Source organism: Dunckerocampus dactyliophorus, chromosome 2 (assembly GCF_027744805.1).
Source record: "Dunckerocampus dactyliophorus isolate RoL2022-P2 chromosome 2, RoL_Ddac_1.1, whole genome shotgun sequence".
Taxonomy (NCBI): Eukaryota; Metazoa; Chordata; class Actinopteri; order Syngnathiformes; family Syngnathidae; genus Dunckerocampus; species Dunckerocampus dactyliophorus.
Window position 1 is genome coordinate 19,462,234 of NC_072820.1, and position 26,926 is coordinate 19,489,159.

The window sequence follows — 26,926 nt, forward strand, 5'->3', positions numbered from 1 at the left end:
ATTTTTTGGGACACCCTGTATGTACTGTATGTGCATATTATATGTCCAGATTTTAGGGACACCCTGTATACTAACATTTACATTCTTCGTTTCCAAATCAACTCGGCCCACTTTTCAGACTGTAAAGCAATTCCTGTCTGCAACAGTCACTCAGGTCAAAGTTCATTGCTCAGCCTCATTGATTGACAGGAGGGTCCAGGCACTGCCCATCCAATCTTATGAAACATGAGGGGCTAAGCTGCACAAATCCTGACTCGTAAAAACTTGTAATGATGACGCAAAAACAAAGAACTGTTGCCAAAGGTTCTTGTAAAACAGGGGTCGGGAACCTTTTTGGCTAAGAGAGCCATGAAAGCCACATATTTTAAAATAAATTTCCGTGAGCGGCCAAGTAATATTTTTTTAACATTGAATACAACCAAATGTGTGCATTTTTAAGCAAGACCAACAACTTTAGAATATAATAAGTCTCTGAATGTATTCTTTTTAATAGCATTGTTTGATTGAAGCTATCCAATAATAAATAAAATACTTCTTACCATTAGTGCGACTTCTGGTGCTGCATGGTTTTGCACCGTACTCCTGCATCTTTCTTTATTTCTTCATCACCAAAAGGATTGGCTCTGCAGAAATAGCTAGCTGACAATTTGTTAAAGGAGAGAAGTTTACCTCTTGACATCTCAATGACCCGAGTAGGCTACCGCATTATCCAGTAATAATCGAGTTTTGGTGTCTGACCCGGAAAATATCAGAAGGACAGCTGGCATTGGCTCTGACCACCCGCGTTGCGGTAGAAAATGGATGGATGGCTTAAAATCCATAAGAAAGTTTTATATTTTCAACGTTTTTTTCTCACACTGTGATTTCTGTAATAGTCTAATTCAAAATGTCAGCAACAAAAATTCAAATAAAAACATTTTATTGTGTTAAGAAATGTCCCACTCCATAGGTTCCCTACCCCTGTTGTACGAGCTGAATGAAGGCAAGATGACGAGATTAAAGTCTCCTTCAGTCTGCTCTCTGTTCTGGAAGGTTATTGATAGCGCTGAAATATTCATGTGTGTTTGGCTTGCTACCTATCTTTTCTTTTGGGCTGAGGCCCCACAGCTCTAATGATGTCTCTGAGCGGTGTTATGCTTTTTATTTATTTAGTTTGCTTCATAAGACGCTGCAATGGTGCTTCACCTTCTCCACTCAGCAACTAGTGATAAACACTTAGCATAAGATTATGTCCATGTTTAGTGACAATTCATTTTATGCAAGCTACTTGTGGAAAATGTCTAGCTTTATTTTACATAATCCGAACCCTTCAGACACTACATGCAGTAATTATATGTGAGAGAACATTAGAACGTCTGTCAAGTGGGGAAAAGAAGTATTTGACCCCCTATAACCTGAAGTTTACACCCTTGAACAGTGCATCATTTTTATGATAGGTTTATTTTAACAGAGAGACAGAATGCAAAAAAATAATATTCAATTTAAAGGTTACAATTTTATTTGATTCTATTTGATGAACACAAAAGGAGACTAGTAGTTAGTGGAGAACGCCATGTTGGCAAACACAGAGTTCAGACATTTATTATAGTTGGTCACCATGGTCATGAGGGATTTTGGTCAGAGAAACAGGCCAAAAAAACAGCCTCTGGTTTCTGGACGACCTGCTCGAGCTCCTGAGACACTGTCCCTAAGAGCAGGGGGACCTTGCAGGCAATGCAAGATCTCAATCCGTTACAGCCCAGTGTGTTACTAATGCTTTTTTTGGTGACTGTGCTTCCAACTCCCTTGACATCGTTAACCAGCTCCTCCTTTGTCATTCTGGGCTGGACTCTCACCTGCAACTGAGCGAGGGCAACTGGCTGTTATCTTGTGTTTCTTCTATTTATCAATTACTGCACCAATAGCGGTCTCTTTCTCATCAAGCTGCTCGCTGATGGTCATTCCAGTCTTGTGCAGGTCTACAATCATGTCCCTGAGGTACTCTTTGGTGGTGGGGAGGTTTGAATGGAAGAGTTTGGCTCTCTGTTACACTAAAACTAGCATAAAAATGATAGACTGTTCATAATTTGTAGTTTTGTTCAAATACTGTACGTATTTGTCTCACTGTATTTAGTACCTGATTCCTGCTTGATGCACAACAGAGGACAAGACTATGGCTGGTCTATGGGTGTGTGTGTGTGTGTGTGTGTGTGTGTGTGTCACATGTGTTCACTGTAACTATTATTAACCTGGCAGCTTGTTGTCCATGTAACATGTTCCCACTCCTAATGAGTCCTCGTTAAAAACATCCACATCAGTGGCGTTTGCCTTTAATGAGTGCACACCGTGTGTCGCGTGTTCCAAAACAACATGCCGCCGCAGCTGGCGCAGCTTGTGGAGTTTTTAATTTTGGTCTCCGTGGGAGGGGCAGAGGCCTTCAGGGGCAAGCGAAGAAATTGAATCAGCGCTGATGGCCTCCTGGGAGAGATTCACAATAACACAGAGTAGCATGCCGTAATGCACCCGGGGGGCGTGCCTCACTGCGTGTGTGTGTGTCTTCGAGCTACAGTCTAATCTGATACTCCCACACATCGTGCAAGCGTGAAATAAATACTGTTTGTTTTTTGATTCATGGCGTCCTGCAGCAGAGGCGGCTCGCCCACTGCCAATGAACGACCACCTGCTCTAACGTCACATGACATCAAGTGTGACTTTCGCCTCTCTCACTAAGCATGCTTAGAAACTATGTCTTTTACTCCACAAATGTTCTTTTAAGGTGTGCTCACACTGAAACACATACAAGGTACTTTATAACACTGCTTAATTTTTAACATTGTTATAGGTGTGCAATTGAACATCTCATGTGTGGAAAGTCCACACTGGTCTGTGTGTGCTGTTTCATGTCGCTGATGTATCAGTAGGTCACCTCTTGTGGGCCAACACAAGTGTCCTTAGTGACCTTTGGCAGAGAAATTAGTAGAAGACCTGCCCAGACTTGTCTGCCATGCTAATTATCCTGGGAGTGCGTGCGTGTGTGCGTGTGTGTGCATGCGTGTGTGTGTGTGAACGCATGCGTGTGTGTGTGAGGGCTGTAACAGTGGCAATTCTGCTTGCACCGTGTTGCATCATCTCTGTCCTCAAACAGTACAAGGATGGAGGACAGTGTCGAGTGACCTGTGTGCCATTAGAACGGACATAAAAAGAAGAAGCATCATCAAGAGGCGTCGTGTGCTGTGTCTCAATTGGTGCACTTGCGTACTTACACTTAGTCTTTTGAGTGCATAAGTGCCTTCACACTGAGAAGTACACTTAGGCTGAATCCCAGTTCCACCCCTTAGCCCTTCCCGTTCGTCTTACCCCTACCCCTACCCCTTAAAACCGAGGGCCGAGGAGAAGAAGCCACTAAGAAATGGGACCACTTGATTCTAATAACGTCATCACCCTTGACCGCTTACTGGCTGTGACATAGGCAGATGAGATAATAAAACTGTTCAGAATAAATGCTTACAATTCTACATTATTTCAATGTTATATAGCCTGCCTAAGAGCATTTTTTTTTAAATACCGGTAAAAGGAATACATTTTTACAAACTGTGTTTTTCTGGTGTGCTGACTTCAGTTGACTCAGGATCTCCTGAGACACATACACTGATGGTCAAACATTTTAGAATACTCCAATTTCTCTGGAGGAAAACCCCAAATTTTTAAGTGTTAAGATGGTGTGTCTCTCTTCCATTGTTAATTCCTTTTTTTCATGTCATTCTTATATCAACAAATTATTTTCTCCAGTACAATACTGTTCAACTGATGTTCACGAGGTTATAGTACCACAGTGTGTTCCGAACACTGGGCCTCATTCACGAAACGTTCTTACGCACAAATGTGTTCTTAAAGCCTTCTTACGAAGATTTTTGGCATTCACGAAACGTGTTCTCAACTCACAGTTCTTAGATCTAAGAACAAATTCTACGAACGCTCAGGAGGACTCTTACGCACAAGCAAAGCTTGCACTTTCAATGCACAATCGCCCTCATGATGGATTTTGCAACCTGATCCCAAAAAATGTAGCGCAAATAAAATATCCCAACAATTATTTATCATCAAAACAACTAAAATATACTCCATCGATAAATATATATTCAAATCCCAATTCATCAAAAAAAAGTAGCTGGCTGGACGTGCGCTGCGCAGAGAGAGAATGTAAAGGTACCATGTAGATTTATTTGCTGAAAGCCACGAATATTTGATGTCCCGCTTCAGGCTTCAGGCTTCCCTCTCTGTTCTTGCAGGTGTGCAGGATCATCAGAATAACATCGCAATGAAAGGTGGTGTGTCTATTGCGCACGTAGCACCCCCAGATAACAACATGCGCCCCCAGCCATGTCTTGAGCCAGAGCACGGGGCTGCTGTATTAATTAGGCAGCGTCTAATCAAATGTAACCACAGAAAAAATAAATTGTCACACACAAACTATGTATTTTGACTTTATTTTTCCATCATGATTGTGTAAATATTTTCTAGAGTTTTCGAAATGGTTTGGTTTCTGATTGATGGCCCACCTCCCGTTTCCTCCTTTTTTTTGAGTCTATTTTAAGTCAAAACACTTCTTTTTAACCTCTGCGGTGGCATGTTTCTCCGTGGAAACGGCATTTATGTTTCCTGCAATGGCGCTCCATGCCGACTCTTTTTGGATGGCCTGATGACCGGTGGATACACGTGAAAATAAGGTGGTCTTGTGTTCGCTCACTCCTTGTAAAAGCACCTCTATTTCTGTAGAATTGAAGTTTTTCTTTTGTTTGTTGTCCAGCTGCTCCTCAGTCTTGCCCTTGCGCGTTGCCATCTCCGCCTCCAGCTGCCTGTTGCGCACGGCACATTTTTTATATAGGAAATAATAGGCGGTGACCTATGCAAATTAGGCCTCACATGTACGGGCATCGCAGTTGGCATTCATCAAACTAAGAACACCGGTGCGAACGATTATCCCTATTTAAGAACGTGTCGTGAATGTGGCGCAGTTTCCAACCCACGCCTTCTTAAGTACACTTCTTAAGAAGACTTTTAAGAAGATGTTCGTGAATGAGGCCCACTGTTTTTATGCAGACAGGGGAGGTAGTAAGTAGTCCAGAGCTTGGAACACCTATAGGAATTAGTTGCACCAATTGCCAAGGCTTGATCAACCTCCATTTCTGCAGAACAGTTTTAAATTGTTGACCCATTTTGTGGTTCTTGAAACAGGCCTTTTTGTATAATTCTGAAATACACATTATTTTTCAATTTTGGGTAACCTTACCTTTTTTTTAACCTCTGGCACTTCACCACTTACCTTTGTACCATTTCAAGCTATTCATTGGACTTGAGCGACTTGAATCTCAATAAATAACTGGAAAAATTGGGGTGTTCTATAACTTTTGACCGGTAGTGTACATATGCATGATTTATCAACTATTAACTCATTGTAAATACAATAATAATAGTAACAGTAGTATAGTATTTAGTGTGCTGAAAACAATAGATAGTGATGGTTAAAACAAAAATAAATGCGACAACATTAGATTCCAAAAGTTGAATAAATTTCAATAATCTGGTGTGCTGTCCACATATGGCCACGTTGTTTGCATCTTTTATTTAGCTCACTTTCTGACCATCGTTGCTGTATGCTGAATACAATAAACAATAAACACAATAAACTGAATACACAACAACACTATAAGAATTGTTGGTGGACTAAGGTGGCTATAATTCACAGCAAATAGACTTCACTACAATGTGATTAGATAGCTAATATAAAACGCCAACATCACAGTACAGTTCAGTAATGTAGCTTCTACAGTAGCCACGTCAGCTAGCTAGCCAGCAATCTTAAAATACAATTTACAATTAACAGGATAACGTGGCCAGTATCTAATCATTGTCTACTCATTTATGAAATGCTGTAGATTGGAGTGAAGTTAGATATTGGTGTTAGCCGGCTAGTTGTAACTACCGACAACCAACAATTCAAAACATGGCGAATATTTACGTGGAGTAGCAAAGGATTGAAAACATAATAAAACATGCATGACGTGGCTGTGAAAATCAATAATTATGCTTAATTACTTACATTTATATACTTTTTTTGGTCTCCGGTCTGCCGTCTTGGCAGCGGGGATGTTGTGTCCGTGGAAATTCTTCCTACCCCTACGCTTCAAGTCTGGTCCCCGACCACACTTCTAGGGCTGTACCACTCCTTAGCACTTACCCCTTACCCCTTGATTTAAGGAGAATTGGGATGCCACTTGATTCTCGTGAAGGCGCAAAATATAGGGGTAAAGGCTAAGATAATAGGTAAGGAGTGGAATTGGGATTGGACCTTAGTCTTTTGAGTGCTTTCACACTGAGAAGTACAACAGAATGCAGTGCATTGTCAATACACGGATGTTGCACTCAAAATGGTGAGTGTGCAGTGATGGAGACTTACCTCCCTCAATAGACACAATCTTGGCTACGTAGCAGAAGGAAAGGGACTAACTCTAGTGGTTACAATTCACCACTAAAAAGGAGAGAAGAAGAAAAAGTCTGTAAATATTTGTAATTGTCATTTGCGGTAAGACATACTATGTAAGACAGGGGTCGCCAACCCGTCGATCATGAGCTACTTGTCAATCTTTGGGACTTTGCCGGTCGATCGTGAGAACATTTTGAAAAAAATTATTATCACATCAGTGCCCTGACCTCCCAGAGATCGACCAACAGGCCTCGCTGCTATCCAGGCAGCAACCTGTGAGCCCCAGCAAGGAGCCTAGTCCCCAAAACTTGGCCAGTGATACACTAGTACACCGGCTCGCCTTGTACACTGACACCCCCCCAACGCCACCAAAAAGCGAGAGAGAGGGGGGGGACAGAGAGCTGCAGCGATGTGCCTGTCCACACAACAGTAATTACTGTATTGCACGTTAATAGGGCTCAAAATCTGCCTTTGCTACCTCAAAGTTAAGGCACAAATATAACTTCATAGACGTGCACCTCTAAAAAAATATCTGACCCTCGACGACGCTGCTCATTAAGGGCTCATTGTAGCGCTTTGACCAGCCCCTGTCTTCTCAATCTGCATCGCTCGCCCACTACACTGAGCCAACAAGCCACGCTTGTTGTTGCGCAGGTTCTCGGCCGAGACCAGGGATGTTGGTCTCAAAAAGGTTGGTGACCACTGACATAACACAACACTAAAGAACCAAGTATACAGTGTGCACAGTATACTTATTGAAGTGTACTGATGCAATTAAGATACAACAAAAGAGTTGAATATAGAGTTGAAAGTTGAACTCCTCATTATCATCTTTAGCTCACTGAGACTCCTACTGTCATCATGTGACTTACTGTATGTGTGTGCGTTTCTGTGTTGCAGGTGGCGGCTCAGACTGTGTTGTTCATGTGTATGAACACAGCTGGGATCTTCATCAGTTACCTGTCGGACCGGGCTCAGCGTCAGGCCTTCTTAGAGACACGGCGCTGCATCGAAGCTCGGCTGCGTCTGGAGACGGAGAACCAGAGACAGGTGAGGACCTCCGAGGAGCGATGGAGTTGCTGGGAGAGGTTGTCTCTCAACCTGAAGGTTACAGTTTGGATCCTCAGTCCTAGTGTGACCATGTTAAAATACCCTGAGCAAGATAGTGATGCCCAAGTTTTTCCTGGTCCTGCATCATCAGTCAGTGCATGAGGAGGTCTTAAAGCACATTGACTAGCTTGAATGTGGGATGAAAGTTGGCCTACTATGAAATTATGGACGATCACATTTCATTGTTCTTAACATTCAAGCGTAAAAAGAAGCTTGACTTAAAAGGTTGGTTCTTCATTCAGCTTTGACCTCTAGATGTCTTTACACACACAAACACACATGCGCGCGCACGCGCTCTCACCAAGGCACGTACACCTACTATCCAGCAGTGATATGAAGCATCATGAAGCGAGTTTGACGAGGAACCAAGCGATTGATGGATTTCTGTTGACAGCACACAATGTTAGCAACTCTGCTAATGACCCTGCTGACGGGAGACAAACATGGATGCCACATTGATGCACTGCTGCCTGTCTCTCTCACACACACACACACACAAACACACACACACACACACACACACACACAGCGTGAGCGGTGTTTGTTTACGCAGTGAAGTGGACAGTGTGCAAGTCACAGAAGGCTTTTATAGCATCTTGTTTCCTGGAAGCCATCAAGCATGATGAGCTCAGCCATGGTTGAAATGGAAAGAGGAGGTGTGGCTTAAATGTGAGCCAATCACAGATGAGCATTTGTGGACTAGATGATTGCCATTCTGTGAGAATGCTTCTACAAAGTTCTTCAAATTTGTTGTCTTTGTCGACCATCACAACTGTTGTAGGTCTGTTTGTCTGGTGTCGCTGACCAGGGGCCTATGGCACAAGACTAGGATAAGGAATTAAGCCGGGATATCTTGGTTATCCTGGCTCAATTTATCTGTGATCCGGTTTCACAAAAGTGAGTTAGTGAAAAGTGGAATATGTTCTGACATAAGATTTATTCTGTGGAGTTTGCCTGCTCCAGACCAGGTTAAGTCCAGGGTCTATTTCATCTTATACCTTATCTCAGTCAGTAGTCACTGTTAATGGAAACCAATAATTAAGCCACTGCCCATTACACATTTTTTATCACATTGAAGTACACCCAATATCATCATTCATTTCAATCATTGTACATAAAGGGTTTTAGATGATGTTGCAATCATTAGATCATTTATTAGATGGTGTACACATACTATATATAAAATACACATCTCATATAAATACCAATACACATCTACAAGATAAAGGATTTAGGCAGTCTGATGGAGTTGTATTTACACAATGACACTCACATCTGCAGTCAATTGAGTGTGTATTTGTGTACTACTTACACACAACGTATTGGCGCTCGTCTCTGCAATACTTTGTCACATTTTCACATTCACATTGTTTCACATTGTTTTATGACTGTGGTGGTGTTGCCTTTCCTTTTCATTTGCTCTTTTGCCTCCTCGTAAGCCTCTATGAGGATTTCCGCTTTCAGCGGGGAAAAGTACGCTGCTCTTGTTGCCATTGTGAATCGGTGACTCTGTGATCAATAGTCGGTGTCTATACTATATAAGGAAGTTGCGGATTGGTTTCACCTGGGTTGATTAATCAGTGTCTAATCATCCTGGCTTAGGCTTTGTGCAACCAATCAAGCCTATACGCTCTTGCTTTGGGTTGGTTTAGCTCAACTTAGTCATTTATCCTGGATTTCTGAATCCTAGTTTTGTGCAATAGGCCCCAGTTTGGTCAGAGCCTGAGAGAAACTAGAGATGATCCTCTTCCTGTTCATTATTCTTTATATTGTCAACATGCAATCCAATTGGTCTGGACACGATCAGCACCATTTTAAGAACAAATTCACCTGACCCGAACATTGTGTGTCTTAAGGGGGAGCTACATCCCGATGTACGTGTTCCTACGTGCTGGCGACGTGCAAAAATGGGGAAAATCGCGAGAGACACGCACATTTCCCGCACGGATTGGATTTTCAAACCCGCAGTGAGCCGCAAAGCCCGTTGGAAGAAAATTGGGATGCAAATTATTTTCTGCATACACGTAGGAAAACCTTGCATGCAGCCAGATCGCAAGAGCAAGGCAGACCAGGAGTGCGTGTGTCGGAAGTTTAAAAGTACATTGTGTACATTGCCCGGCCACGGCAGCGGCGGGCGGCTCCTCCCGCGGCGGGTGATTCCTCCAGCTGTACACTCGACCTCCGTGGATGCACCCTGCTCACATCGCGTATCCGACATTAATACGCCTTGCCCGGCAACGGTGAGTGGCTTCTCTCGGACAACACTGTGGTTCACCCGACCTCCGTGGAAACACGGCGGCTGCTCACATAGCGTATCCAACATGAATGCACCTTACCCAGCCACGGTGGGCGGCTCTTCCCGTAGGAAGCCAGTACGGCCATTTTGCAATCGAAGTGAGTGGGCTTCACAAGCCTCGTACGATGCCCGCACACGGTACATCCCCAGTGAGTGAAACATACGACAGCCTTACATGAACTCATGATTTAAAAGCTACCAACGGCGGGCGAGCGGCAAGAACGTGTGTCACGAATCACTTGCTCCCTAAGTACAACATACACTTGCAGCCCCTCTGATACTCTACTTCCTCTACATGCTGGTCGCGGCCAAAAAGTTTCCCCCCCAAAAAAAGCCTGTGTGTGTGGTAACCCACGCTTTTGGTGCTGAAATGACAGCTGAAATGAATATACTGTATCTTGTGATACCAGACTTTATCTTGTTACCCTCCACACAGGAGAGGTTGGTTCTGTCTGTCCTGCCACGTTTTGTGGTTCTGGAAATGATCAACGACATGACAAATGTAGAGGACGAGCACCTCCAGCATCAGTTCCATCGAATCTACATCCACCGCTACGAGAATGTCAGGTGAGGATGACCACCATGAAGCCGGCTAGTGTTGTTAGCATGTTAGCAGAGTTAAGAGCTAAGTGACAGCCCTCAATCACAAGCTCACACCTACCTTGTAATTAGTACTGTCATAAAAAAAACAAGGAATGTGCTGCTTTCATTGCTGCTGGTGTTATGAAGTGATTGGCATGTTAAGATAAATGTCAAATGTTATTTTGCGTCTTCTGGTCAACATGAAAAGTGACATTTCCCCATTTTATCCAGCATTCTTTTCGCAGACGTCAAAGGCTTCACAAACCTCTCCACCACGCTGTCGGCACAGGAACTGGTTCGAATGTTGAACGAGCTCTTTGCACGCTTCGACCGCCTTGCACATGTGAGCAGACGAGTGTGTGTGTGTGTGTGTCTCACATGTGATCAATATAAATGTCTACTAATGCTGCAGTCACAAATATTCCACGTAGTCTTAATGCCATTCCTAGGGCTTTCTGCAACCGTTCTAGGCTCTGCACACGCCACAGAGTGAAGTTCAGTGAGTGTCTTTAAGGAAAAGTAGTCGAGCGCAGAGTCACATTGGTGATGCAGTTGACCTCATGAAGAAAATAAATGTTAGAGAGTAGTAGTGTGAGAAAGAGGTCAAATGCTCTCAATCTGCTGTCTTGTTTCTTCCTGATAAGATGTTACAAATAAGACGTTACATATAAGACATGAGAAATTACACGTGACAAATAAGACGTTACAATTAAGATGGAACAAATAAGATGTTACAATTCATATGTTATAAATAAGACATTACAAATAAGGTGTAAAAATTAAGACATGACAAATAAAATGTGAGAAATAAGACCTTACAAATAATATGTAATCAATAAAACATACAAATAAAACAGTACAATTAAGACAATTAACAAATAAGGCGTGACAAGTCAGACTTTACAAATAAAACATAACAAACAAGATGTTGCACATAAGACAGTACAAATAAGATGTGAAAATGAGATAAGACGTAACAAATAAGATGTGAAAACAATATGGTGTAGCAAATAAGACGTAACAAATAAGATGCAACAATTAAGACGTATGAAATAAGACATTACAAATAAGATGTGAAAACAATATGATGTAACAAATAAGACGTAACAAATAAGATGTGAACAAATTGTCTCCATTGTGCTGAATTTTTGTTTGTATGTTAGACAGGCAGCAGTGCATGCTGGGAGAGATCACATGGTCTTGTGTGTGCATGGTCTCTTGTAGGAGCATCATTGTCTGCGAATAAAGATCCTGGGAGACTGTTACTACTGCGTGTCGGGCCTACCTGAGCCAAGGCAGGACCACGCCCACTGTTGCGTGGAGATGGGCCTCAGCATGATTAAAACCATCAGGTAGACAGGGGGCAAAGCTACTGCTGTCTCATCTACACATGGATCGCTGGCATGACGCTCTTCATTGTTTGTAACGTTTGTTTCTAGCCAAGAAAGAATAGCTAAGAACCTCTCTAAGATAAGAAAACATCAGAATAACAAAAAGAGTCTTTATTTGAACTTGGCGATTCGTCATCTTTTACCGTTCATGAACTTTGTGTGCTCTGGTGCTCCACCCCTTCAGATATGTGCGCTCGCGTACAAAACACGACATTGACATGCGCATCGGAATCCACTCGGGCTCTGTGCTGTGTGGCGTGTTGGGACTGAGGAAGTGGCAGTTTGACGTGTGGTCTTGGGATGTGGACATTGCGAACAAGCTGGAGTCTGGCGGCATCCCAGGGTAAGAGAAGGACAAGCAGAACATTCAGAACCTCATTTTGACCTCACACTGGTGATCTGTGTCCTCCTCGCAGGCGGATCCACATCTCCAAAGCAGCTTTGGACTGCCTGAACGGGGACTACGAAGTGGAGGAGGGACATGGCAAGGACCGCAACGACTTCCTGCGGCGCCACAACATTGAGACGTACCTCATCAAGCAGCCCGAGGAGAGCCTGCTCACACTCCCCGAAGACATCATGAAGGAGGCGGCCAGCTCTGCAGACCGCCGGGCCAGCAGCGCCACCTTCAACGAGGCGTCCTGGAGCCCGGAACTTCCTTTCGACAACATTGTGGGCAAGCAGAATGTAAGTCAGCGTGCCTCTGAGAGGTGATGTCAGCTTGTGCTCTTGATCACACCACCGTACCTCCGTCTTAACGGGTCACTGTAGTGACCCTAGCCAAACTATCGACTTATCCAGTCTGACAGCCAACAGAAGCTACCTGGCTGCAGGTGACGTTAAGACGGAATGTTGTCTTTTTGTCCTGTGAGTGACTTTGTGTTGTCATGGTAATACGCCGCCATGTGTCTGTGAGAGTGACTGGAATCTGCTTCTGTGGCCCATTTAAGCTTCCTCTTCATACCATCCTCATTTGTCTGTTTTTCTTTGCCATGACAACAAATCAGCTTCACGGGACATCACGGAGACACCATGTCAGCTTTATAGTGCCGAGAAGGAATACGTCTTTGCTCATACTGTATAAACAATCTATAAGGACTTGTAGAGGACTTGATTGTTCCCTTTAATGTTACAATTTGTCTTTTTTTTTTTTACATAGAAGCGTGGAGCGTCGTGAACTCTGACTAACCTGAGCATGCGCGCGGCTCCTTCACATGTCCGTAAACCACATTTGATGTAGCGTTTTTATTTCTTGAAAAGTGTCTTTCCTTTGTCTCCGCTACAATGGCGGTCTGTCAGGGTGCGGGCGTTTCGTTGCATATGAAAGGCTCCTCACAGGAGTTCTGAAGTGTCTTTCATGTTGTCGCTCGGCGCCGCTACCGACAGAACCTCTCCCACTCGGGTGGGTTTGTGTCCTGCGGGTTGCCATCCTACATTTGTGTTAGTCTGATGTAGTTTTCAGATGACCAGAAGTTGTGTGTACATGTGCGTCTTTTTGCCTTCCTTCACGCTCAAAGGTTTTGAGCCTTATAGAATTAAGGTATTCATTACCGCTGCATTAAATACAGGGTCTTGTCCTCGTGGCCGGCCAGCACCGGCTGCTGCAATCACACCAACTAGATTGTCCTTCCGCCGACGAGCTGCTTCACGAGTCCCTGAGATCTGACTCTGAGTGCCGGCTGAGTGGCTCTGTCTTTACCTCTTTCATGCTTGACTGTATGCCTGCTGGCGGCCATGCTGCACCGCAATGTCACTGTGCTTTCATCTCAAAGCAGCGCGGACGTTTCCTCACAAGACCTACTCACTGCCAAAAGCGGGCCACCGAGGAAGCGGCTCTGTTTCAGGTTTCTGCTGTTCAATTAGGGACTGTTTTAACGTGAGTAAACATGTACATGTACAAATATCAATTCTTATGTAAGCTTACGTTGTTCTACCTTGTGAAAGTCCGAATGATGGTCATGTAGATGTGACATGCTGCTGCGCTGGAGCACATGCTGATTCCTGCTTGTGGCCTCAGTTAACGCTTGCCCAGCAAAATCTCTTTCCTGGCTGCAGAGTGCCACATAATCTGTCATGTGATCAACACATGCTGGCATCTAACACACGGATGGAAGCGTGTTTATTTTCGTGCACAAATTATTTTTATTTTTGAAAACCTAATGAAAAAACAATTACACATGTCCTGTTGTTTATGTGTTGGAGAGTGTATTATGATACAGAATAGACAAAGTGTAACCTAACCGTGTTACTGAGTTCCTACTAACCCGCGTGCAGAATATCAAACAACTATAGTGAATGGAGTAACACTTAAAGGGATCATTCAGAATTTTTTACCTCAAGTTGGATGGCACCCCCATCAACAGTGTACTACACCAGCAGTGACTTACCCCCCCATTGGTCCCGTGAGTCCAGCTCTAGTTGGAGATCCGTGACGAGGAACATAGTTCAGCTTAGTTTCTGGGGCCATTTAAGTAAAGAGTTTTGCTTCTCAAAACAATATGCGTTCAAAAGAGTAATACATTGGCATCACAAAAATGCCTCCTGAAAAAAAATCAGACCTCACAAAGCGCTTGGCGTTATATTTTTCTCCCGCCGTGTCCCTGCGCACTGTCACCTGTGCATTCATGTGTATGTGATTAAGACGCTTGCATCTTCTTCCGCTGTGCAACACAAACATAAACAAGATGGCCGCGGCGCTCCATCGTGGAAGAAGAGTGGCATTACCGCAAGCGTCTTCATCACATACATATGAATGCACAGGCGACAGTGTGCAGGGATACAAATAGGGAGCCAAATATAACGCCGGGCGTTTTGTGAGGTCAAATTTTTTTTGAGGAGGCATTATTGTGATGCAAATGTATTTCTCTTGGGGGGGTGCGGGGTGGGGGTAGCTGGGGGGGGGGGGGGTATTCAATGTTGCTGTAGTACACTTCTCATGGGAATGTCATACAACTTAATATAAAAAAATCCCTTTAATGCGGGGTCTGGTCAACTTCCTGGTTAAGCTAGTATTAACGTCAGGTCGTTTGTCTATGAAAAAGTACACAGCTGGATATTTGAGTTGGCCACCGTATTCGCAGCATAAAGTATAATTTATTTACTGCTTCAATGTTGCCATAAGACCTACATAACTTATTGTTTTACTTACCTGACTGGTTGGAAGAAGTCCGACGCAGCGTGTCAAACGGGGAACTCTGTACACCGTGAATTCGGAGGTGTTTAATCATGTTAGTGGTGCACCCTCCTGTGCATGATATGATGGCGTTGCAAATGTTGCACTGCGCCAACCGTTCATGTTTTTGCTGAATTTCAGTCAGACTTTTGAGCGCCGTCGCACACTATCCATGCATCCATCCATTTTCTATGCCGCTTGTTCTCACTAGGGTCGCGGAGGTATGTTGGAGCCTATCCGTCAGTCCGGGTTCCCATCAATGCTCAATGCCCAACCCTAATCATATTAAATGGTTTGACACACTTTCTACGTGACATGCTACACTCACACACAGACTCTCTCTTGTGTCAACAATGAGGTCCACTCGGCGCCGTCGTGAAGAGGCTGGAGAGTGGCTGCGTTTGGAGTGCGCGGCGCTCTTTCCACGTTTAATTGTGTCGGCTATTGTGAAGCCTCCAATGTAAATCATTAGACACTCAGGTCGCGTATTTTTATTCACATGCAGCAGATGTTTTGTTGTGCTGAGTCCTGTCTGCTCTTCTGTTCAGGACTAAGATGTTCTTTTGACCGGCCTGCAAACGAGCCTTCTTCTTTGGTTGGGTTTGTGTTGTGGAGAGAGGCGATTAAAAAAATACTGCTACTTTAGATTGAATTGGTCCCTTCATTAGGTACACATCAATTGAGAGCCAATACAAACATTCTGTCTTGACAAAGATCATCATGCTCACTTTTCTGATGGCATTGTTTATGATGGCACAGAGAGTTTGGACCAGATTGTTGTTGCGTACTTGTGCACTGCTGGGCAGCACCAATTGGATTCTAACAGCAATCAATGAGATTTAAGAAAAGACAATTAAGTGAAAATAAAGTTTTAATGAGGGCTTCTTTGTCATGCTGTGGCTGGTGTGATGCAAGGTGAAAGACACACACACACACACACACACACACACATCATCATGGCTTGAAGGGCTCAGTGAAGGTTTGGGTAATGGCATGGTGCTAGATGTTAATGTCTGGGAGGAAATGAGACTTTTATGACTTTTACCTTGACTGGTGACAAGGTTAGCTCACCTTGAAGTCTTTGGCGCTCCAACATGTCTCCTCTTAGTCTTCACACTCACAGAGTGGGGACACATTGTGCTCTTGGGATCAGTGATGGACATCAAGCTGACTTGTTGTCAAGTTGAATCCTGAAATGTCACATGACTTTCCTCTTTACATCTGAATGTTGGCACAATGACAGCCTGTACCATTTGGACAGGACTGCAACCTATCTGTGGAAGTGATGTGTAGCAGGGTGGGGGGCGAAGAATGATCTAATTCAGGTGTGCACCGCTTATAATTTTCTGGACGATCACCGCTCTTTAAAAAGACTGACCTGCTGATACCGATTTTATTTTAGATTTTTAATATAACTGACAGCATACTGTACACTTTCAATGTTTTTATCTTAGTTTGTTGAAAAACGTTGAACAATACATGTGAAACAATACAAACATGTTGTTTTAACTCCGTGGTTCTCAATTATTTTCTGTCATGCCCCCACCAGGGGACAGAAATGTATTCACAGCCCCCCGATTTGAAATACTATTGATAAACTGATACTATTTATTTATCTGTACTGATCAGACTGAACTTGAAACTGAAACCAGGAAAGTGCAACAAAATGGAGAGCTGTGAAGCATACAAGCGTATTCAAGAGTCAAATTGCATGTTGAGCATGAGTATGATTGAGTATGATAAATTTGTACATGTTGGCAGGTCTGCACTGACAGTTCACTGTGCACCACTATTTGAGAAACACTATTTTAACTGCACTTGAGGTAGTTTGCTCAAATATATAAACGAAAGTGTAGAAAATTTCTGTTCAAGCTTCGAAATTATATCAGTTTCTTTAGTCTTTTATTTTTCACATTTTAAAAACAAACAAACAACAGGTTACACTGTAGACCTGATTTGAGCGTCTTACCAGAAATACAGTGTACAGCAGTGTTTTGCTTTTACAAATAAAGAACATAACTAGGACTGTCACGATAATCAATAAATCAATTAACAGCACGGTAACTAAAAACAACCTCCATAATTTTGCCGACCTGGATATATTCACATGTGCATGTGTGTTTATCCTGCCCTCTCTCTACCAAACAGGTCATCTTGATGGGAAGGAACGTTTTTGTGGGGAAGTATTTCTCTGGCGGACCACTCAATTGTCATCACAAACCCAAACTAAACATGTTGATGCGGCGGCCTGAAACACCAGCAAAAACTGGCGGAAAAATGCCTCTTTCGGAGGGTGAATGGAAGCTAGCTGGGTTATCTTATTTTAGCAGCGCACGCTAGTGTGGCTGTGTGTGTGCGACTCAGGCTCTACGAGTGTGTTTACACTGGGTTCCCTTTTACCACTTGTTAATATAAGGGACGTTTTACGATGCCTGCAGATGGGCAAGATTTCCGTGAAATAAGGACGAGAGGCACGTTTATTTTTATTATGTTGTTTGTTTAATTTATTTTATCAAAAGCTCTTGACATTCCAATTTCAACTTTAACCACTCTTGAGAAATTAAAGTTTATTGATTTTGATACGGTGTACTTGCATTATTATGTTATGTATTATCATTACATTCATGAAAAAATGGTCTCAAAATAATGTTGACAATAATATAGTTTATAGGCAATAATTTGTAGGACAATTATCATCCTGCAAACTTTGTTATCGTGACAAACCTAGACATCACATGGTTTGAGGTAGTTAATAAAATAATAATCTCCAGGACAAACTAAGGCTGGTCGTCCAATGCCATGAGCTCCATAATTTATCCATAATAAGAGCAGGCCGCTGTTACAAGAGGATTGTAACGTAAATGTTTTGTGTTAGCACAAGTTGCAGGGGTAATGTTTTGAGCAAGGACACTAGACTTAAACAGCACTGCCGACTAGGCATCCACGTCCGTAGTATGCCCTGTGTGGGTTTGCCGCCATGATGGTGAGCAGAATCCAGAAACACTGCATTGTAAACATGTCCTCGGCACACTGCTCAGCCATTAATTGCTCTAATTGATGGTCCAAAAGACCAGATTTGTCATTCTTCAAGTTGCCCAAAACAAAGACAAGCATGCATCATAAAAATGTTGTAGAGTCAGTCCTATTTAAGTCTAGTGTCCTTGGTTTAGTGTGACACCGTCCGAGAAGAGAGCTGGGCCAGTTGTGTGTGTATTGTATGCATGTGAGGATTGTACCTGCTGCAAAGTTGTGAATAAAGCTGTAAATGTCCACTCTTTATGGTGATATAAGTAACGGACTAGAGTGAAACTGACTCTTTGTCCTGGTACATTTAGATTACATTACTAGCCTCAAATGCTGCATATTTTATGGCGAATGAGGTTTGTTGTATTGAACGTTTTGTTTGCGGCCTATAACCCCCCATTATGTAATAATGTAATACACTTTCACGTCATTATTTAATAACGCCACATTTTATAATAAAATTTTTGAACGCATTTTGTAATAAACGTCGCCGCATTTTGTAATAACTTTTGCAATATGTAACATTTTGTAATAATTTTCACTGTATTATTAAATTATTAAATAATAACGTTTATTACATTCTTACATATTGCACCATTATTACATAATACGACGTTACACGGCCCCACCATGACTTATTTTGGCCTTACGTAAATTACAAACTGCAATCCTCCCCTCTTTTTCTTTGACTGTGTAATACTGCCAGACTGACGACATGGCCGTGCTCCGATTGACTGCCGTTTACTGGCGCAGTAGACCTACCTTTGTGGAGATTGGTGGAAAAGACCGCTTTCATATGTAAGGATCGGCCGATCGCTAGTACCCCAAAATTAATAAAAATCAATGCATACCTAATGTCATTGTTGAATTTGCATAATTGGCCATGATGCGTTTGCAAATGTGAGTAAAAAAAAATGAAAAACCAAGCAAAAATATTTAGAAATACAAATCTTCTGTTGCTTCTTTTTTTAATGTCACAAAGATGGAGCTGCCTGTGAGTGTTTTTTAATTGAGGAGGGACCCACAGCAGTACTCACTGCTCGTTGAGAGGAGAAATACGTGCGTTCATGTCAGACATTCCAAAAGTCTCTTCAACAGATTTGTCAGTCCTCGCTTTTTTGAAAAAGAGTATCTCGAGGAGTCTGAAGTGTGTTAACAAGAGTTACACAGACAGTCCTATTATAATGTGTTTATGAGCGAGGGTGAACAGGCAGCGCCAAGTCTATTTGTGGCGGCCTAAATTTATTCGTAGCCAGCCTATACAGGAAACACTGTACTGTCTGCATCGTGTATCATTGTCTGCATCATTGTGTGTGATTGTGAAAGTCATTGTGTGCTTCATGTGTGTGAGATCGTGTACCAAGGTTAGCGTCATTGGGTGTGATTATGTGCATCATTGTGAAAATCATTGTGTGTGATTGTGAGCATGATTGTGTGTGATTGTGAGCACTAACATGACCCGAGCAGGCCGAAACGATGCATGACAACCAACATTGCATTTTGGTCTTCCCTCCCTCATGTTGTGTGTCTTGTTTTTTTGTTGAATTGAATGCGACCAATGGGGGGCAAGCAGCCGCAGGTTCATTCTATGTGCATGTGCTTTCCCCCTAGACTCTGGCTGCCCTAACAAGAAATTCGATAAATCTGCTTCCAAACCATCTTGCACAAGCTTTGCATGTCCACTCTGGTCCTGAGGAAATTAACAAGCGAATAGAGAGCGCCATCGACTTACGGAGTGGCGATAAGTTGAGAAGAGAGCATATCAAGCCTTTCTCACTGATGTTTAAAGACTCCAGCCTGGAAGAGAAGGTAGCTGGGGCTTTTAGACATTTTTTGTTTTGTTTTGTTTTTTCTTTCTTCCCTCCTCATGTTCAGCCAAAAAGCCAAACACAAACAATCATCATGAGTAAGCTTATGGCACGTTTACTTCAAATGGCTTTTTAGTCTTCTTCTTGGAAGGAGGCTGAAATGTGCCATAACATAACACACATTATAACATCGTAACACAATTATGCATGATCAGCAAATATTCACTGATTTTACAATTTATTTTAATTTTACCATTCTGACATGTCAGATCAATAAATGGCAAAGTAATGAACAATATTAAACTGGATTATATATGTTATATATATAATGTATATATATATAATATATATATTATATATATAACATATATTATATATGTTATATATGTATATATGTTATTGTGTGAAGCACATTTTTCATTAGCAATACAATTATTTTACTATGGTATTTAAATCATCTCTAATTGTAAAAATTAGGGATGTAAAGGTACGCCTGTAACTGGGTACCGAAGTGAATATTACATACTAAAAAAACTTACCTGTACTCTCGGACTAACAAACTACAGTGGTGTGAAAAAGTGATTGTCCCCTTCCTGATTTCTTTTTTTTGGCATGTCTGTCACACTTAAATGTACAAGATGATCAAAGAAATTTAAATATTAGTTAATGACAAGACAGCTGAACACAAAATGCAGTTTTTAAATGTAACTTTTTATCAACTAAAGGAGAAGAAAAATCCAAACCTACATGGCCTTGTGTGAAAAAGTGATTGCCCCCTAAACCTAATAACTGGTTGGGCCACCCTTAGCAGCAACAACTGCAATTAAGCATTTACGATAACTTGCCATAAGTCTCTTACAGCGCTGTGGAGGAATTTAGGCGCAGTCACCTTTGTTGTTATTCAGCCACATTGGAGGGTTTTCCCAGCATGAAACGCTTTTTCAAGGTCATGCCACAGCATCTCAATAGGATTCAGGTCAAGACTTTGACTAGGCCAGTCCACTTTTTCACACAGGGCCATGTATGTTTGGATTTCTTTCTCCCTTAATAATAAAAACTTTCATTTAACACACCACTGTATTTTAGTTGTGTAACATTGTCAATAAAGCTATTTAAGATAATAGTGTGTTTTTAAAAAGTAGCATAAAGCTTTTATTTGGCACATTTCAGTGTCCATTAGTGTTGGCTGCAGTTAGTAAGTCTCCAAATGACATTTTATTACCACATATCATCAGTGATTGACACTTCATGTGGTTGTGTGAAGACAGCGCCACCTTCAGTTTACTCATGACTAAAAGTCAATTTAACCCAGTCGGTTTTTGTTTGGTTTGTTTGGAGTCACATTGCATTCATTAAAACACAGACATTATGAGTTGCCCCGCGGGAATAATGTACGTATTTAAATGAATAGCTGGTCAAATGTACAACATATGAATGTACAGTACATCGATGTGATGAGATGACCATAAACTTAATGAATGAGCTCATTCAGGCAGGTGCACCTCTTTTTCAATTTGAAGTATTGTGTGAATGCTGAAGAGAAAATACACAAGCCATAACAAGGTAGGGATATTGGAAATTTCTGGATGCACTACACTCAAACTTTGTTTTTTGTACTCCCCAATTGTCATAAAAAATGTTTTTTTTGGTTTTTTGTACAGTATTGCACAGAACAAACTAGTCCGTTTCCTCCGTTTCCCCTGTACTGTATCGAGGCATGGGCCGGTAGGAGAGGGCAAAAATATCACGGTTTCACGGTATTATGATTACAGCTCTAAAATGTGTTACATTGAAATATCTTGAATGAAAAGAAAAAAAAAAGTCAGGTCAAAACTGCCATTTTTAAACCATATAACAGAACACGATGAAAGTGGAACATATTTATTTTAAAAAAACAATAAAAAATAACTGATTTAAAAAATAAATAAATAAATAAAATAAAAATGCAGTTCTCAATGCCATCTACTGTGGCTAATTCTGCAACGCAAGTCTCAACACAATAAATACTTTCTTTGTGAAAAAAAATAATAACACAGCAAAATGCAAATCAATGCAATCAAGTGGCTCAAGAAGTTAACTCAACAAAAATATTTTTTTTTAACTATTAGGGCTGTCAAATAATTACATTTTTTAATCAGATTAATCACCATTTTCAAATTAATTAATCATGATTAATCACCATGTCACACTATGGCTGACATTTTACTGTATTTTATTGAAAGAAAGATATGGCAGGGAACAATTATACAGTATATACAGTCATGGAAAAAATTATTAGACCAACCTTGTTTCTACAGTTTATGGATCCATTTTAATGCCTGGTACAACTAGAGGTAGATTTGTTTGGACAAATATAATGATGATAACAAATATAGCTCATAAGAGTTGAATTTAAGAGCTGATATCTAGCAACTTCCATGCTTTTCTTGATAACAACCAAAATCGCATAAGTTCTTACATGAATAGTTATAGCATTGTACTGCCAAAAAATGTAACTCTTATGAGCTATTTTTGTGGTCATCGTTATATTTGTCCAAACAAATGTACCTTTAGTTGTATCAGGCATTAAAATGAACAAGAAACTGAAGAAACAAGAGTGGTCTAATAATTTTTTCCATGACTATATTTGTATGTATTAACAGCGCCAAATTAACTGAAAATTTAAATCAAGTTAAGAGATGGCACACATGTCTGAAAATGTATTTACCTAACACTGGTTTCTTTAATAGCTGAATATTTGAATCAGACTGTAAGTGTGTTATTATGAGCAATGGGTAGTTGCGTTCAAAGACACCAACGTCATTTAAGTTGAATTCACATGTTTTTTTCACATGTTACAAAGTGAGTAATAAGAATATTCACTTATCGTTTTTCTTTGCATTTCTGTTTATTTAGACCACACATACACACATAATAAAGACGTTGTGATGTGATGTTCAGAGTGTCTGTGAATGCATCTCGCAGTCTGTCTAGTGACAATGAGGAGGTGTCGTTGCAATGACAAATGGACTATAGACGTGTTTGGAGTTGGAGTTACATATATGGTACTGGAATTGCACTGCTGTTGATGTGTACAAGAGCGTTCAGTCAGACTCTGTCTGACTCTATGGGGAGCTACACTGTGCTGCCGTCTGTCGTCATAACAGAGAGCCGTGGCTTGCGATGATGCGTATGCGTTGGTTACGCAAAAATTTTTTTTACGAATTTAATTAAATAAATTAGTTACCACCATTAACCATTTGACAGCCCTAATTGTTATTTCATATTGATGGTTATTTCATAACCCGTTTCCGGGTTATGTGAGGCGTTATCAACTGAGATGTTGTTAAGTGCTTGTTGTTCAGTGGAGAGTACGCGGTTTATACCACTTATCCTCAACTCCTGTCTCGTTTTGAATCACATTTCCACATTTGGTGATCCTCGACGTACCGTACAATGTACATACGTACGTACGAACTGCAACAACAACGCGGCCGTAGCGGCAATGCTAACGAGCAACATAGCACAGACCTGTGGTTTCAACACATCGAAGCCCAGTTCCGACTGCGAGGAATATCACTGAATGTGTTGTAAATAGGGATGTCCCAATCCACATTTTTTGGCTTCAGATCTGATCCAATTTTGTTAATACTCTTGCCGATCTGATCCAATCCAGCACTGATCCTTTTTTTAATAATAAGCTTTTGTTACAAACATGAATTTGTGGAATTTAATATGGTTATGAAAATAGCTCTTCAAATCACTGAAAATAATGCAACTATAATGCAAGTATTTATGAATTTACTTTTTTATTACACAGCACAACCAACAATGTTGTTTGGCTTTTGTAACACACCTCTGAGAGTCAGGTCCCCAATCCAATAAAAGATCAAATTGGACTAATAACTAATCATTTTACATGGTTATAAATCAATTTGTGGTGTGATTTAGAATATATGACATTTTTTAAACAAACTCTCTTCAACACAATAGTATTGACGGCCCCTAGTGTAAACAACCAGCAGTTAGAGCAACACTCCCCACGCAAGCTCCCCGCACAATGACAGAGCAGTTCGGGCACAGTGAGGGGGAACTACCGATGTAGCTACGGAGCCGAATATCCAATGTCCAAACTGAAAGTAACTTCACCACGGTACACCGCGGACATGTCTGCATGTTGGAGTTGCTTTATCGTCTTCTTTCAGGTGGCAGGAGTCCAGTGGCAACCGGCTTTAAGGCGCACCTACCATGTTAGAGTGTGTCCCAGAGTTACAAACGCTATACGTCAACCGGATTGGACCGGTCTCGGGGCAGAAGCCGATATTATCCGATTTTCAAAATACAGCGGTTCGACAGCCAACAACCGTGGTATACCTTGAAACCGGTAACCGTCCCTTCTCTGTATCGTTTTGCAAAATCAAGTGCCCAAAAAAAGTACCCTACGTGTTGCTGGCTCACTATCATTGCATTTTTTACTGAGTGCAACCGCTAAATAACCCAGCATGGGGCCAAAGAAAGTTGCAAGTGCCAGTAATTTGATGAGGAAAGTGAGAAACACTCTTGAACTGGATCTCCCCAGTATGTATGGGAAGTCCGCAGCAATAAGTTCCATCCATTAATAATAGACAATTATTTTGCGTTGTTTTCTGTAGGTAAAATTGTAATTTTTCTCTATTTTGTTGTGTCTGGAACGGATTAATTGGATTTAAATGATCTCTTATGAGAAAAATGACTTACGTTTTTGTACGTTTTGGTTTTCGTCTGACTTTTTGGAATGAATTTGTTACGAAAACTTAGTTACCACTGTATAACCTTTACAGGTGAATTTACTCTAATTTCCAGTGTATAAGCCACTACTTTTTTTCTCAAACTTTGAACCCTGTGACTTACACAGCGGTGCAGCTAATATGTGGTCATTTTCTAATCTTGTGACATCTCGTGTACTTCAACTGATACTAATCGTTTAAATATGTATTTCGGAAAACGCTATTACCAAGATAGTCCATCATAACGGCAAAAAAGGTTCAGGAAACAACCAAAAAATGCAGAGAAGCCACCTTTCTCTGCGTTTGCTCACCCTGTCGCTGTAGTTGAGTGGAGCCAGGTATGCATGCACTAGCTCCAGTTTACAGTGAGCAACAAAAAACACAATTTATACTAAAATCAAATGTAAAACATTGATGGATTTGGATTATTTAATAAACACCGTAAATATACCGCCAAGATTGCAAAGCCTGTTATGTTGAATGAAAACAAAAAGGGAAAGTAAAATATAATAGAGGGTATATACTGGAATTTGTGGAGCGATTGCCTTATCGAACACATACCTGCATCCGCCAGACTCAAAGGCAGACCATGGTATCCCTGCTCCCTCTGTACGATGGTTCTCATGAAGTCCAGAGCACTAACTCCAGCAGCCTGGAAATAGTGTGTAAAATCCAGAAATTCCCCAAGTGACCCTACGTAAAACTTACGCAATGTACATAGCGCCACAGGCGTACACGTCATATCACGTATACTATACATCAATAAATAGAAATACAGATACAATAAATCATGTAAAACAAAACATAAAATGCTGTGTTGTTCTCTTGGAGATGAATAAAGTATCTATCTATGCATCTAAAACTGACTGCCAAAAAATAGGCAACCGGATGTCTTGTTCTTTTTGTTTATGGCGTGTCGTAACCAAATTTAGGTGCATACCGCCACCTACTGTACCCGAATGTAGACGCGCTCTTCATCACAGAGGCTCGCCCGGATGTAGACGTGTTCTGCACATACGCAGTGACAACCCAGTAGTCACAATCTTCCATCATATAAAATACACGAAGAAATGGATATGATGCCGCTTCAAGTTCAAGACAATCGAATTGGCTGTGAAGACAAGGAAACATGGCTGCTTCGTGTAAGATTAGCATTGATGAACGTATGGTGAGAAGCTGGAGACGGCAACGTGAAAAGCTGACGCAAAGCAACAAGACAATAAAGGCTTTCAGAGTTAACAAAAGCAGATGGTCTGAACTACAAAATGTGCTTGAAGACTGGGTAACTACACAGACAGCAGACGGCTGCATGGGAAGATCAACTTTTGCACAAGTCTGTCGATAGATCCTTACAGTGTCAATTTCAAGCAGTGTAAAAAAAAAAACACTATCATCGAGTTTCAAAAAGCTGGACTACTGCCAGTTGAAGAGGATGACAAAGAGTGACACCGAAAGAGAGAGAGAGACAGACAACTTCTGTGATGAAGGAATTATGACGCTGTTCAATTCTGACACAGAAGAGAAAGACTATGGGCAATGAATGACTTTTCCGGTAGGCTACTGTTATCTATGTTACATGCGCTATTCTGCACTGGTTAACTAGCAGTGTACTGTTCCGCACTGATTAAATAGCCGTGTTGCACCACTGTTTGGAAAAAATGCATTTATTTTATTAAAGGTTTTAAAAAAAACTTTCTGTGTAACGTCTTTCTGTGCACTAAATATCCGATTTAATGACGTGGACACCTGCAGCATTGAGTCCGGTTCGGCTTATATACAGTAATATGAAAAAGTGTTTGCCCCCTTCCTTATTTCTTATTTTTACATGGCCCTGTGAGAAAACGTGATTGGACCCTAAACCTTATAACTAGTTGGGCCACCCTTAGCAGCAAGAACTGCAATCAAGTGTTCGCTATAAATTGCAATGAGTGTCTTACGGCCCTGTGGAGGAATTTTGGCCCACTCATCATTGCAGAATTGTTTTAATTCAGCCACATTGGATGTTTTTTTCAAGCATGAACCACCGGTCACACTTTAAAATAAGGTACACAAAAATACAGTACTTAGTGAAGACCTAATGAAGAACTAATGAGGACCTAATGACTTAGGCACATAAATTTAGACTAGTTACTGACGAACTAATGAACAACTAATGAGGAACTCATGAGTAGAGTAGTTACAGAGGAACTAAGGCACACACATTTCGAGTAGTTACTGAGGAACTAATGAAGAACTAATGAGTAGTGGTTAGGTTTAGGGTTAGGTAGGTTTGTTCCTCATTAACTACTGTAATTTTGTGTGCCTAATTTAAAAGTGTTACCGAACCGCCTTTTTA

The 26,926-nt window shown here is 41.4% G+C and overlaps 1 protein-coding gene across 5 annotated transcripts in view; it reads left to right on the forward strand.

Annotated features, from left to right (window-relative positions):
• adcy8 (adenylate cyclase 8 (brain)) overlaps window positions 1–26,926 on the forward strand; it is a 63,186-nt gene that overhangs the window by 21,399 nt on the left and 14,861 nt on the right. For 4 of the 5 annotated variants that reach the window (XM_054758563.1, XM_054758574.1, XM_054758582.1 and 1 more), the window contains exons 2-8: window positions 7,364–7,513; window positions 10,306–10,436; window positions 10,683–10,794; window positions 11,676–11,803; window positions 12,027–12,185; window positions 12,259–12,529; window positions 19,650–19,847. In XM_054758563.1, the coding sequence (XP_054614538.1) occupies window positions 7,364–7,513; window positions 10,306–10,436; window positions 10,683–10,794; window positions 11,676–11,803; window positions 12,027–12,185; window positions 12,259–12,529; window positions 19,650–19,847 (1,149 nt within the window). The remainder of the gene's footprint in view (window positions 1–7,363; window positions 7,514–10,305; window positions 10,437–10,682; window positions 10,795–11,675; window positions 11,804–12,026; window positions 12,186–12,258; window positions 12,530–19,649; window positions 19,848–26,926) is intronic. The other variant, XM_054758600.1, reaches the window with a different exon arrangement.